At 38.5% G+C, this 15676-nt stretch overlaps 1 protein-coding gene, 1 long non-coding RNA gene and 1 pseudogene across 4 annotated transcripts in view; 1 reads left to right on the forward strand and 2 right to left on the reverse strand.

Annotated features, from left to right (window-relative positions):
- Positions 1–15676, reverse strand: part of LOC114678437 (uncharacterized) — a 267034-nt gene that overhangs the window by 226210 nt on the left and 25148 nt on the right. For 2 of the 3 annotated variants that reach the window (XR_013415774.1, XR_013415775.1), the window contains exon 1: positions 2572–2758. The exons of the other annotated variant lie outside the window; for it this stretch is intronic. This is a non-coding gene — a long non-coding RNA (uncharacterized LOC114678437). Of the gene's footprint in view, positions 1–2571; positions 2759–15676 lie in introns of those variants that run through there. 3 annotated transcript variants of the gene reach the window in all.
- LOC100427680 (dual specificity protein kinase CLK3 pseudogene) lies at positions 2870–4013 on the forward strand (annotated as a pseudogene).
- Positions 4889–5832, reverse strand: OR2AJ1 (olfactory receptor family 2 subfamily AJ member 1). Its single transcript, XM_002802089.4, is given in 2 exon segments — positions 4889–5790; positions 5793–5832. Coding segments are annotated over 2 exon segments (942 nt in total).

Raw genomic sequence — 15676 nt, forward strand, 5'->3', positions numbered from 1 at the left:
ATGTTTTTAATATAATGGGTTAATTGTATTTTAAATGTAATTCTTATATATTCTTACAATTTTAGTGGGAAGGAGGTGGAAGCTTTGGATTATCTTTTTCTTCCTATAGTGTGTTGGGTGATTGAAACTGACATCCACAAAAGGAACAATACATTTTTAGACATCCGTTGAAAAAACAAGCATATGTAATAACTTTATTATTGTTGGGGTTTTGAAAATAGCCACATCTTTCAACACTTGGAAAGGCAGAAGGTTTGGTTTTCTTTCCAGAGACACTAATAACATTCTATAGACATTGAATGTGGAAACAGAGAGAACACACATGTGAAAGGAATTTTCCTATTCATTTTTTTAAGTAGAAAGTTACTCTCGAGGACATTTTTCATTGACACCAGAACATTGTCAGTGCTAATGCTGTAGATGATAGGATTAAGTGTAGGTGCAAGGCAAGGCAGGCATAGGATACTTATAGAAACATAACCTGGCCTGAAATGTGGTATGATTTAAGTCTCATATACATATGTGAAAATGAATTGAGTCCCAGTATGTTACAACTGCAATCATGTGGATGGAACAAGTGGAAAATGACCTTTTCCACGCCTCTCATAATGTCATCTGGAGGACAGCTCATGGAATTTGGACAGAAGCAACACAAATCATGGAGAAAGAATGATCAAAAATATGATGTTGCTCACATTAACTCCTCATTCATCCTGTAATGTGTCTACATAAGAGAATCTGATGTAGATATAAGAATATTTTTTTTTTTCCTAAAATAAGTTTCAACTTGTTAACTTACTAAGTCAGGTAGCAACTTATTAAGTAGAATGGATTTACTTAGGCACTATAGGGACTAATGGCTAATGGCCTCTTAAACTCTCTAAGTGAATACAAAGTTTTACCTTATTTTGTCTAATTAATGTCTTGCTTACTTTACTTATAGCATAAGAACTCCTCAACAGAAGTTGTGTTTCTTCTCAAATGAATTTCCACAGAAGTTTAAAGGACACATCCAGCTACCAGTGACCTACAACGGGATGTTCAGGAGACTACCCGTATCTCCAATGATACCCAGGTATCGGAACACTCACCACTACAAATGCACGTCTTTAGATTGTGATATACTATACCTTTTAGTGTACTAATTATTTCTATGTGCAGTACTTTAGATTTGTGGTTGATGCTTAAAATACCTAACTTTCCACTTCCAATTTCATCCAAGTATGCTTTACAATCCCATGCTGATTGAACCATGCTCTTTACACTGTTTATTAAGAAATATCTATATGTGTGTGTGTGCGTGTGTGCGTGTATGTGGGCATGTTTATTTATATACAGTCTTCTACTACCCTCAATGTAGGACTTTCTATGTTGCTATATCCCCAATACGAAAAATGTTTTTTAGCCCTATCACAGAGTATTTTTGAATTTTAATCTGTCAATTCAAAAATCTCTGAATTCTGACTTCTAAATTCCTATATCGTCCTCAGATCTTTTCTGCAGAATGACTTTCTCTTGCTTGCAATAATATCTTGGTAGTGGGATTTTTACTGTCTCTGATTTCATGCTGTTCTTGGGTCCACATTAGGTATTACTATGAGTTGCAAAAGCAGGCTTTAAAAAATATACAGCACATGATGCATCTAATATTAACATTAGCACTTCCAGTCAATTTTGAACTTCTTTTAGCAATACATTTTTATATATCATTATGCTAGTAATTTTTCCTTAGCACACCAGGGACAGGAGACTGTTACAGGTCTGGAATCAAGCAAAGAAAATCTCAATTGCCAGGGAAAAAATGTTATTAATATATAATAATTGCTTATTTTATGTCTAAATCATCAACATTAAATAGTTTTATTATTAGAAAGTAACTTGATAGTTTATTTAAGGTCCTTAACATACACTGCCGCAATGTTCTTTTTAAAATGTTTGTACCATATTTCAGGTACGCCGACAATACGTTATGATGCCCAACTCCCTAAAACATTGTTAACATTTACTACTATTGTTTTAAAATTTCCAATTGTGAAAGGCAAAATAATGATTTTTCATTAAAGTGTCATATACATCTTCATATTTTATGTTAAATATTTAATAATATTTCTCTAGTATAAAACATTTAGTTAACATCCTACAATAAAGTTAACCTGAACATTTACTTCATTAAAATGTGTTTTTCTAGTTTTTACTCTGAATAACATTATTTAGGGGAGAGGCGCTCAGAGCCGGGAGCGGGGCTGAGCAGCAGCCGAGCCTGGGAGAGGAGGCCTCGGAGCCAGCCCCATCCCTGAACTGCTCATGGGAGAGGAGGCCTCGGAGCCAGCCCCATCCCTGAACTGCTCACGGGAGAGGAGGAGGTCCCTGACCAAGCCCCATCCCTGAGCTGCTGATCGGAGAAGAGTACCCTGAACCAGCCCCATCCGTGAACTGCTGGTGGGACAGGAGGCCCCTGAGCCAGCCCCATCCCTGAGCTGCTGGTGGGAGAGGAGGAGGCCTGACAGTCGGGAGCAAGAAGGGAGACTTCGGTAACCATCCCCGTCCCCAAGGGGGCCTCTCGCCTGATACCTCGGTCCGGAAGGCGTGCCCAGCTGCCCTTCCTCAGGAGACACCAGTGTGTAGAGCAGAGCCCTTCCTTTCAAGAAGGTCTTCACGCTCTCATCGTGGTCCGCGGTCACGGGAGAGAGGCCATCCTGGACCCACAAGCACGCCCGCCATTGCCAAAGACGCCTCAGCGTCCAGGAGTCCCGCGAGTGAGCCCAGGGCGCAGGTGCGGAAGAGGATAAAGAGGCTCCACCTGGTGGCCACGGCGGGTCCTGCAGCAGCGCGTCCTCCAGGAGCCCCGCGAGGGGCTCAGGTGCGGAAGATGATAAAGAGGCTCCACCTGGTGGCCGGGTCGGTAATTGGCTCCAAGAGCAATAAAGACAGCGGGAACCTGGGCCAAGGCGCCTGTGGCAAGGGGGTGAGTGCTTGGACCCTGCCAGATGGACGTCTCGGATTGCCCGAGGGTCATCTGCAATGTGGGCAACTACCGGGAGACGGCACCGCCAAAAATCAACGCTCTCGAAAAAAGTAAACGAGACGGACTAGGAGAACCAGCTACTGTGTGTCTTGGGGTGTGACTGGTTCACCCTCCACAGTCCGTGTACAGCACTTTAAGCTCCTGGGCAGGAACACCCTTGAGTTCCCGAAGGAAAATAACTTCCAGCCATTCCCCTCCCACATGTCTGGCACATGGCCCACCAGCTCTGCACACCCTTAGATTTCTGCATGAGAACCGGCTGACCCACACACGTAAACCAAGAACATCCTGCGTGTGGATTCTGAATTACACACCTTCCACAGAGAGCACAGGAGCAATGAGAAGTCAGCGAGGACCACCAGCGTCCGAGTGGCTGACATCCGCAATGCCACCGCTGACCGTGAGCATCACACCGCCATGGTGACCACCGTCACTGTCGCCTGCCTGAACTGATCCTTGATCTGGGCTGGACACGCCCCTGCCATGTCCGGGCCATGGGCTGCATTCTCTTTAAGTACTACCAGGTTTCACACTCTTCCAGACCTATGAAAACCAAGAGCACCTGGTGATGATGAAGACCCTAGGGCCCAGCCCATTACGCGTGATCTCCTGTACCAAGAAGCAGAAATATTTCTACAAAGAGGGCCTAGTTTGGGATGAGAACAGCTCGGACGGCCCATATGAGAAGAACTGCAAACGTCTGAAGAGTGACATGCTCCAGGACTCTCTGAAGTACGTGCAGCTGTTTGACCTGATGAGGAGGGTGGTAAAATTGGACCCTGCCCAGCACATCAAACTGGCTGAGACTCTTCTGCAGCCCTTCTTTGCTGGTCACCCTCAGTCGTGGTCCTTCCAAACCACAACCCAAGCAGATGACAGGCACAGGACACCGCATGAGGAGAGCGGAACTGGGCTGCCCAGTCCCCTTTCTCCAGCCCCTACCACTAGGTCCCGAGACCAGAACCACCCAGTGAGCAGCGCAATGTGAAGGAAGGCGGGAGCCTGCAGGGGAGCCGAGGTGGTGCCCAGCTGCCAGAAGGCAGATTTGACACAAGCTGTTCATATGTTTTAAACTGATAAAGTATGTCTTACTGTTTGTAAAAAGAAGAAAAAAAATTAAATGTATTCTCAATAGAAATATTTATTATCTTCTTTGAAATAAATTTTAGGATAAATTGCTAGAAGAGTTTCTAGAATATAATCCTATATGTAAAAATGAAATAAGAAAATTTTTATGATACTCTAATGTATAGTTCCTTCTAGCATAGGATGAATAATTCAATTTTAACACAACTTATATCTGTATATTTGTGTGTACATATATATGTGTGTGTGCATCCATATACATATTATATATAATATATATAATATAAATATATATATAATTTTACTAAACAAAGGTGTTGACAAACCAGGCAAATAATAATGGAGATTTCATATGGAATTTGTGAATTTTTGATAAATGATTGTTAATAAAATAATTTTACAAAGTTTTATAAAAATAAACATTATATGGATTTGTCTTTTCTTATACAATAAATGTGTGATTTTATTTTTAAGGATATTCTTATAAAGTCTTACAATTTTAATGTTAGGGAATAGGACTACTCCTTGGGTAACTTTTACTTCCTGTAACTGTTGCATGACTATAAATGGTACCACAGAAGGAACAATACATTTCTAGTGGTAAATGTTTATAACACAAACACAGGTTATTATTTATTATTAACAAAGTTTCTGAAATATTCACTTCTATCCACATGTGGCAAGATAAAAGCTTTGATTTCTTTCTAGAAAACCTATTACGAGTACTCTTCAGGTATTTAACGTAGAAATAGAACACATATTCAGAAATTTTCCTATTCATTTTTTATGCAGAAACTTCCTTTTGAGCATATTTTTCATCACCGCCAGAACATCTTTATTCCTAAAGCTGTAGATTAACGGGTTGAGTGTGGGTGTGAGGATCGTATAGAATATTGCCAGGAACTTATCCTGGCCTGGAGTGTGGTATGATTTAGGTCTCATATATGTAAAAATAAAGGGCCCATAGTACATCATGACCACAATCATGTGGAAGGAACAAGTGGAAAATGACTTTTTTCTTGCCTCTGATGATTTCATCTGGAGGACAGTAAGAATAATTTGGCCATAAGAAGCAGAGATCAAGAAGGCAGGGATCACCAGGAATAACGCAGCACTTACATAAACCCCTCGTTCATAGTTTGTTGTGTCTGCACAGGACAACTTCAACATGGCAGGGACTTCACAGAAAAAGTGATCGATTGCCCTAGAGCCGCAGAAGGGAAACTGCAGTGTGTAAGCTGTGTGGACTGTGGAGTTGAAAACCCCAATGAGCCAGGAGCCTCCAGCCATGAGAGTGCTGGCATACTCCATCATTAGAGTCGGATAGCGCAGTGGGTGACAGATGGCCACATAGCGATCATAGGACATTGCAGCCAGGAGAAGGCACTCACCACCCAGGAGGGTGAGGGACAGAAACACCTGGAACCCACAACCTGCAAGTGAAATAGTTCTGCTGCCTGACAGGAAGTCAGTGACCATTTTGGGAACGATGTTGGAAACATGCAAGATATCCATAAAGGAGAGATGGCTGAGCAGAAAATACATTGGAGTGTGGAGTCGTGAGTCACTGCGAATGAGGAGGATCATGAGTGTATTTTCTGTTACACTCATAATGAAAATGACAAACATAAATGAGAAGAAAACCAGACTTGTTGGGGAAGAAGAGAACACTCCCAAAGTATGAAATCGCTGCTGAAAGTGTCATTCTGATGGCCCATCATGAATTTGCTTTGTTTTTTAACCTAAAAAGAAATAATAAATAAATAATAGAGAAAGAAAAAAAGTGTAAATCTTAATCTCAGAATAATATGCCTGCATAATAAAATGAGAGTGAGTGATGCATGTTTTGTAATCATCAAGGAACTCTTAGGAAGCTTTTGGAGTGGGCATGTTTTACAAATTGGGCGTTTTTATTTGTTCAAACCAACTGATATTTAGTATACTGAGTGGGCTCTTGGCTCCATGTTGAGTCTCATAATCTTAATTAATTACATGTAATTTACTCGAGTCTACCCTTTTCTCAAATGTCACCTTCTCAAGGAAGCCTACACTTGCACACCCTTTAAAAATTTGTAAGGCTCCCAGTTGAACCCTAATTTCCTGGTCCTCTTTACTCTGCTCCATTTTCACGTTTGCATATCCCTTTTCACCTTCTCGTACATTAAATAGTAAGCACACTGGTTATATTTACTGTTTATTTTCATTCTCTGCCAGAATTTTCGCTTCACAATGAGAGATTCTTGTTCTGTTCACTGGTATAGCCAACTGCCTGGAACAGAACCTAGTGCATAGCAGTTGCTCAACAATGTTTGTTGAATCTTTGAATGAAACAAATGAACCACGGAACTTAATATTCTCTAATGCATTTATTATTTAAACTTATAGAAAATAAAATGTATAATTCTAAGACTTCCCAAAGTAATAAGTAATAAAATATTGTCACAAAACCCAATATGTTTGTAATTTGAAACACGATATTTTAAATGTAAAAAATAGGCCGGGCGCGGTGGCTCAAGCCTGTAATCCCAGCACTTTGGGAGGCCGAGATGGGCGGATCACGAGGCCAGGAGATCGAGAGACGATCCCGGCTAACACGGTGAAACCCCGTCTCTACTAAAAAATACAAAAAAACTAGCCGGGCGAGGTGGCGGGCGCCTGTAGTCCCAGCTACTTGGGAGGCTGAGGCAGGAGAATGGCGTGAACCCGGGAGGCGGAGCTTGCAGTGAGCTGAGATCCGGCCACTGCACTCCAGCCTGGGTGACAGAGCAAGACTCCGTCTCAAAAAAAAAAAAAAAAAAAAAAAATGTAAAAAATGTAAAAAATAGAAGTATCATTTAGTCAACATCAACCACGTGTCTTTAAGGATATATTTTTACATTTACCTGTTATGTTAACTTGTAGGAATTGAAGTATAATATATTAATCCTCTATGTGGGGAATAGTAGGTGTTGATATTATTTATTTATATTTTGATAGTCATTATTTAAATGGTTACAGTTATTTGTGTACCTCCTGTATGTGTAAAATTTCCCTCAATATAAATAAATACATACAAATACGCATGTACATATTAATTTGTAAATTATAAAATTTGTAAATACATTAGTCCAGGTTTCTTTCAATAAATTTTATAATCATGAAAACAAACAACAAACATTGAAAAATTATTTTCCACCTTATTAACAGCTACTTAAGTTTGAATAAAATGAGCTTAGATTTTCCCTTTTGTAAAATAAATGCAAAAGTATGTTGCTGACAATATATAAATGATTTTTTATTTTAATTTTTGTGAATATTCAGATTCTTCATAAATAACAGATCCCTTAATCCTATTTTAATTCCCTTGAATTACAACAATGGTGTGCTATGACTTTCAGAGTTAGAAAAGATAAGCACCTCAATGAGGTTTACAGATGTTTGTGTAATTAGTCCCGCCTGTTTTTTTGTTTTGTTTTGTTTTTGAGACAGAGTCTTGCCCTATTGCCTAGACTGGAGTGAGTGGCCCGATCTCGGCTCACTGCAACCTCAGTCTCTGGGGTTCAAGCAATTCTCGAGCCTCAACCTCCGAGTAGCTAGGACTACAGGTGCCACTACCATGCCCAGCTAAGTTTTGTATTTTACTAGAGATGGGGTTTCACCTTGTTGGTCAGGCTGGTCTCAAACTGCTGACTTCAAGTGATCTGCCCGACTCAGCCTCCCAAAGTGCTGGGATTACAGGCATGAGCCACCATACCCAGCCAGTCCTGCCTGTTTTTACTGTTTTGACCCATGGCTTGTAAAATTTAATGACACACATAGATTGAAACTTAACGGCAGTGGTCCCTTGCCTGAGCCAATCATACATAAATTTACAAAATGAAAAAATACTGCTGACAACTCACAATCAACACACCCGTATCCAAGGTTGTTAACTTTTCGTCACCCCCTGGAGTTACATCATTCTTCCGGTTTTACTTGTTCAATAAATGATTTACTTTGTTTCTGTGATCCCATGTCCTACTGAATCATCAGTTCTTAGCCAACTTCCTGGCCCATTTTAGGTCTAATGAATTCCTTTTTACAAGAAAGATTTAATTTTTTAAGTGATTTTTGATGTTAAAATATTTTTAACTATGCATAAATTATCCGTCTCTGTATTTCATACTGGCTTTTACATGTTTTAGAGTTCATATTATAAACACAATAATACCTGTATTTTTTCTTCAGAAATTGGAAGCAACCCACAATTTATTTCTTATCTTCATCATCTTACTTCCAGCACCTTACGTTCACTACCATGAGGCACCTGCTATTTCTGCAACTTTTTTTTAATGTCTCTTGGCCTAACCAATCAGCGATCTGAAATATACTCCCATAATGACGGAATGATTAATGAAAGCATATCTTCTATGTTATCCAGGAGTATTTCAATTTTGGATGAAATCTGCCATTGTATGCAAAGAGAAATGCTCTAGTAGTGAGCTTCTCAATTCCGTGTTTGAAAGTGGAGAAAACATGTGTCACCTATCCTGTAGCTTGTTCCCCACACATGCAGCTCTTTCCCAAAGTAACATTCATTTCTCACCCATCTGGCTCCAAGCATACTTTGTTAGTAATGTTAAATGTTAGAGAAAAACATAACATACACCCTACATCCATCTCTTTTCTATAAGCTTGGAGATTAATCAGAGAACATGCTCTCCTCAGGATTCTGTTTTAACTTTTTCAGTTTTTTGGATCTGTAGTTTTTAGGAAATTCTTATGCTTTCCAAAAGTCTGTTCACATCTTTATATATACTTAAAGTTTTATCATTTGGAAGGAGCAGTCAGTCAGTCATTCCAGGCTAAAATTTAACCAGTGGACATTATACTTCACATAAACTGAGCATAAGAGAATCAATTTGATTTGAGGAAACACAGGTCATGATTATGGAGAAAGAAATATAGAATGACACCAGCATAAATCATGTAAATAATTTCATACTAAGTTTAATACAAACAAAAGAATAGACATTTTTTTCCAGATACATCATACTTCTTTCAAATGACAACTGTATGTGATTAAATGTCTGCGTGTGGGTATGTGTGGGTGTGTGTATGCGTGTGAGAGACCTTACCATATCTAAAAATGTCTTCATTTAGGAACAATAATTTAGGCTCCTTAAATTATTTAGCCAATTATTCCAAAAAGTTGGTATGTGTAGCCAAATTGTTTGTCAATGGAACTACCTCAGAGCCCATATGTTTATTCCCATTAGTGAATCAAACTATTCCTATCTGATTGCTGTGCAAATGTTCTGTTGAATTTACCCCTGCCTGGAACTTACTTTCTAGATGTAGACACCATCATACCCCAGTCTCCTTTTGTACTCTTACTCTTCACTCATTGACTCACTACACTCAAATTCTTCTGAGCACTTTATATTTATGAAGATTGTTCAAACACACTACCTAGTCATTAATTTAGACTTAGTTCAACTAAAAATACTTTTCATTTATCTACCATATGTCTAACTATACTGATAAGGCATACAACAAATTTCTTCAAATTTTGATATTTCTAGAAGTCAATATTTCACTAATATTGATACGACTTTACATTCAAATGTTAGGCAGTTATTTATTTACTTCTACATTCTTTACATTAAATGTTTGACTGCAGGACAGGCACAAGACAAAATTCACCAAATCTATTCTGATAAGCCTAATCATAAATGCTTCAAGTATCAGACTTAATGAGTCAGTGACTGACTAACAAAAAGATGGTCACTGGTAATTCACTGAACTACAGTGGAGTTTCATAGGAGAAGCAAAAGTCAAATACTAAATTAACCTAAATATGGATGAAATTTTACTATTACTTTATCTAGAGCAGATATGGGTATAGTAGAAATATAATGGATGTCACCTAGCCCAGGAGTTAGTATGGTATTGATTCAAATATTTTATTAAGAAAATAGCAATAATATCCATATCCTAATGCTTTGAAAAGAGATAAACAAGAAAATTTAATGCAAATACAATAACCTGAAAATATTTTATTTTCTGTCTTACATGAAACACCAATCAGATATGAAATTATATCTGAAATAAATATTCATTAAATTATATCTGAAATGAAATTCTATTAAATGAAGATCATGACAGCACCTGCCTGATAAAGTTATTTTGAATATTAGATGAGAATCATTAAATACCTCCCACCACAAACACACACACACACAGACACACACACACACAGACACACACACACACACACACACACACACACACAGAGTGAAGAGCGAAAACAGAGGCCTGGCACACAATCAGTATTCAGAATGATTAATATCGTTACTACTATTAATACTAGATTAGTATTCTTTTTTGTTGTTGTTTCTTAAATTCACATGTAAGTGGTTATATACCAGGAAGTGGGAGACAATGAGAAAGTAAGGGGGAGGAAAAGATCAGCAGAAAGGGAAGGTATGAAAGAAGAGAGATTCAGGATATGATAGAATCAAATTCTGTAAAGCAAGGTATAACATAATGGAATTGATCAGAAGTATATTTTGTACTCACTGTCCAGAAATTTGGTTCATTCAGCTAGGGAGAAAGCAGCTCACCACATTGAATGAGAATGTTTAGGTTGGCTTCCTCATCCACACGCACACATGAAATTGTGTGATACACAGCTAACTGAGACTTTGAAATCAAATAACCTGAGCTGCTTACAATTTCATTTTATACCAGCCATTTGATGTTTTCATTCATCATTTTTCCCTTCTATTTTTTCAACTCCATACAATCATTACAGAGTGAGTGACCACATGTCTTCTCCTTGTTACTGCGACCCAGTTTGAGGGAATCCTATAATTAGCATCTCACGGTGACATCAAATACATCACATCATGCACTAAAGTGCTCAAGTAAAAACTACCATGCACAACTGCCCAAGCCAGAAATCACACAGCCATTCTCGAACTCTCTTTATCTCTACCCCCTTCCATAATTGTGTCACTATCGCCTACATGTTCTGCTTATGTAAATGCCTCTCAGGGGTTATTCCTCCTCATCAACTGGGTTCCATGTGTGGTCATGGTGGCTGTAAAGCACACATTCTATCCTTCTCTTTCAAATGAACAGAACCTGTATGAGCTCAGCACCATCCACATATAATCACACACTACTCGTCAATTCTTGAAGCCAGTAGAGTCTGGCCAACTGATTAAATCCTGGACAACCAAAACACATGAGTGGTGGGGACTGAAGATACAGACCCTTCTTGCTTCCTTCATCCTGATTCTTTAGCATATGGATATGATGATGTATGTTCCTGAAATGTTCCTCTAACTGTTTCATAGGGACAAAATCCAAGGTATTAAGGAGCCGAAGATAGTGCTCTACCAGGCAATTTCCTGTTGATGACCAATCACAAAACCTGCCCTGATTAGCCAAAATAAACACTTGCTTCTTATAAACAAATTAAAAATGATTCTTGCTTTGAGGGAAGTGCTTCAACATTGGTCTCAGGAAATATTTTATGTATGACCTCAAAAGCACAGGCAACAAAACAAAACAGACAAGTACGGCTATATTAAACTAAAAATCTGCACAGCAAAGGCAACATTCAACAGGGTGAAAAGACAACCTGCAAAATGGAAGATAATATTTGCAAACTATTCATCTGACAAAAGATTAATATATAGTATATGCAAGGAACTCAAATCAATAGCAAAAAAACCCATAATCCAATTAAAAATGGGTAAATGATCTAAATACATAGTTCTCAAAAGAAGACATAAAAATAGCCAAGTACTTGAAAAAATATTCAACATCACTAATCATAAGGGAAATGCAAATCAAAACAACAATGACAAATCAAAAAAGACAAAAAATAACAAATGCTGGTGAGGATGTAGAGAAAGAGAAGTCTTACACAGTGTTGATGGGAATGTAAATTAGCATAGCTATTATAAAGAACAGTATGAAGGTTCCTAAAAATATAGATCTATCATATAATCCAGGAATTCCACTCCTGGGTACATACACAAAGGAAAGGAATTTAGCCTATTGAAGAGACATCTGCACATCCATGTTTAGTGCCGTACTATTCACAATATCCAAGACATCAACCAATGAACAGATAAAGAAAATGTGTTATATATACACAATGGAATACTATCCGGTCATAAAAAGAATGAAATTTTGTCATTTGTGGCAACAGGATGAGCCTGGAGAACATTATATTGAGTGACATAAACCAGACCACAGGAGGATAAATACTGCATGTTCTAATTCATATACAGAAGGTAAAAAATCGGATCTTATAGAAGTAGATAGTAGGATAGTGGTTACTAGAGGCTGGGAAACATGGGGAGCTAAGGAGGAGAGAGAGAAGTTGCTCAATGAGGACAAAATTATAACTATGTTGGAGGAATAAGTTCCAGTGTTCTATAGCACTCTAGGATGATTATCGTTAATGACAATTTTTTGTATGTTTTCAAATAGCTGCAAGAGAGGATTTTCAACGTACCCAGCACACATGCATGCACACACACACACATATACACACACAAATGTTTGAGGTGATTAATATGCTAATTACCCTGATGTGATGATTACACTTTGTATGTATCCAAATATCACTCTGTACTCCATAAACATGTGCAAGTATTATGTGTCAATTAATTTTTTAAATTCGTGTTTTATGTTTAAGTCCCTACTTACCAAGTCTCTATTACTGATGACAAAACTGAATTCTCTCTTATTATGCACTTAATAACCTTATGATGGCATTAGAAAAAAGAAAACTATTTTCTCATTATAGTGGAGGTAATTAAAGGCAAAAACTGAGGTTATTTCCAGAAACTAGGGAAATGTATTTTGTGTGGTAGTTAGCAAGTTATTTGTTAACTCTGTTACATGTTCTACTATAGAATGCATAGCAAAACCCAGCAAGTGTGAGATGAAGCATGCTAGAGTTAGCAGAGATAAAACAATAAGCATAGGCCGGGCGCGGTGGCTCACGCCTGTAATCCCAGCACTTTGGGAGGCCGAGGCGGGCGGATCACAAGGTCAGGAGATCGAGACCATGGTGAAACCCCGTCTCTACTAAAAATACAAAAAACTAGCGGGGCGCGGTTGTGGGCGCCTGTAGTCCCAGCTACTCGGGAGGCTGAGGCAGGAGAATGGCGTGAACCCGGGAGGCGGAGCTTGCAGTGAGCCGAGATTGTGCCACTGCACTCCAGCCTCGGCGACAGAGCGAGACTCCGTCTCAAAAAAATAAATAAATAAATAAGCATTGGGGGTCAAAGATTCATCTGCCTAAAACATGAAATAGATATCACCCAAGTCTCATACTTAGAAGCCTTGCAGGACTAAAAACATTAACTGGGGTTGAATTGAAATGAAGGCAGCTGCAAGCACTAGATGGCGAGTGTCAGCCTGACAAGGAAAAGACCATGGCTCAAACCTCATCAAGCACTTTCCCTTGAGAAGGCTGCAGAAGACAGTAGGTACCTTGCCTGTCACAAAGAAGCAAGTTACGTTTGCTCCCACTGAAGTCTATTGTTGAAACTATTCTCAATGCAGCGGCATTTAACTAATATTGGGAATAATCAAGAGATTAAAAACTCCATCTTAGCAGTAGATTTTGATGGATATTGGTTTCAAATGGAAATTAATAGACACAAAATATATTTTTAGAAACAGAAGTACTGTCAAAGGAAACCTAAGTCTGTTTGGTACCACTCTGAACTTGTGTGTTGTAGACCTGTAAGTAACTCCCTAGACTGCTGAGATAGCAGTAGCAGGAATTTGGCCACAAATTGTATGCATCAATGTACAATCTCCACTTTCACCTGCAGATTAAAAAAGCGATAGGATTATGCTGAGGGAAAGAAAATTCAATGCCAAAGGCAATGTCAATTTTAAAAGGACACAGTGGACAAACAATCTTTTCAGAGGCCAAAACGAGGGGTATATAAAAAGTTAGCCAACATGATTTCTCCACTGACAGCAGACAAACTCTTTACCACTCCTGTCAATTAAAGATCTTTGGATTATTGTTTGTTAATGTATTAAATTTCAACTGGATGTGCAACAATTTAGTCAACTATTATGTTACTTGTTACATTTATATAACCTTTCAATTTTAATAGTAAAAGTAATGTAATAAGTACCACTGAGTTTCTAACTTTTTATATTTGAATCAAAACTAAAATTCTGTGTTAAAGATAATAAGTTTATATTTCTATTAAGTCATTTCAAATAATTTCAATGGTGTATCATTTATCTAAATAAAAGGGAACTATTAAATTTGCTTTATTGAATAATTTGTAAAAATCAAGCCTACTATAGGCGTATCTTAAGGTACTAATTCACTTTAGTACATTATGCACATATGGATATTATTTTAGAATGTTAGTCATTTCGTGATCAGAATATACAGCAGAAATATATTAATGAGAAAGGGTTAGTGAAGAAGGCAAGTGAGTTGATCTGGGAATAGAAAAACTAGCACAGTGGTCTGTGATAATCGTTTGCTACCCTTAACACATCTATTAGATTTTATATTGGGGGAATCTTCAATCTATAATTCCAATATGTTTTACTCAAAATATTTAGCACCTGCTTTTATATGATAGAAACACAAATATTGTAATATTATAATGACAACTAAGTTAATTCCCTGCCTCAGACTTCTCCCCATATAAATACATTTCAGTCCTAATACTAGATTCTTCTTTCTGGGACCACAGTTTTGAGCCTGCAGACATTCTCCTGGGTCACATTTTTTAAAATTAAAAAAAAATCATAAAATTTGCCTGAGTTTAGTTCACATTTCTGGTGAAACTGAAGTATTTATATTTACAGAAATTGAGCTGTCTTGCATCTTTTTCATAAGTTGGGTTCTTTCTTGCACATAAACATTCTTCCCCAGCACTTCTAAAGGCTTCAATTTCTTCAGTTTTCCTAAAATTCTGCATGTAAATCTTCCCTCCACGGAGACTTCCTTGTTCTCTTCAAGGGGATGACTCTCTCCCCCTCAGAGCCTGCTCTGTCAGAACGTCATGTTTAATCTACAGTTTAGCTGCTTACGTTTATGTGGACTGTCTGCTCCTTCCTGATGAGGGCTGACTGCAGGTGGACCCTAGAGCACCCTGAACATCACCTGTGCCTTCCTACATGACCTGACCCTGAAGTCCTCCTGGGGTCCTCATCTCCCACCACATTTGACCTTACCAAGTTCTGCTGCTCACAGGACATTCCAGGCAGGGCCTTTCACATTTAGCACACTGGGCTCAATACCCCTTCCTTCCTCAGGGTGTCCAGCTGCTGTTCGTGCTACTCAGATGTTTGTTTCAATGTCACCTCCTTGAGAGTGACTCAGAGGTATTGGGTGATACTCAGTTCAGTGATTTCTTTCTGATTAGCTGACAGTTTGCAGGGAGAAGGGGGATATGTGGTTTGAAAGGAGCAAGGAAAAGAATGAAAGACACCTTCCCAACAGGAAGTCCTGTAGTGTGTGGCTTCTGGGAAAGAAAACGGCCACCCTTTCATAGGGCACCATTAGGAGCCATGTCCCTAGGGGATGTGTGAGAA

This window comes from Macaca mulatta, chromosome 1, assembly GCF_049350105.2.
Source record: "Macaca mulatta isolate MMU2019108-1 chromosome 1, T2T-MMU8v2.0, whole genome shotgun sequence".
Lineage (NCBI taxonomy): Eukaryota > Metazoa > Chordata > Mammalia > Primates > Cercopithecidae > Macaca > Macaca mulatta.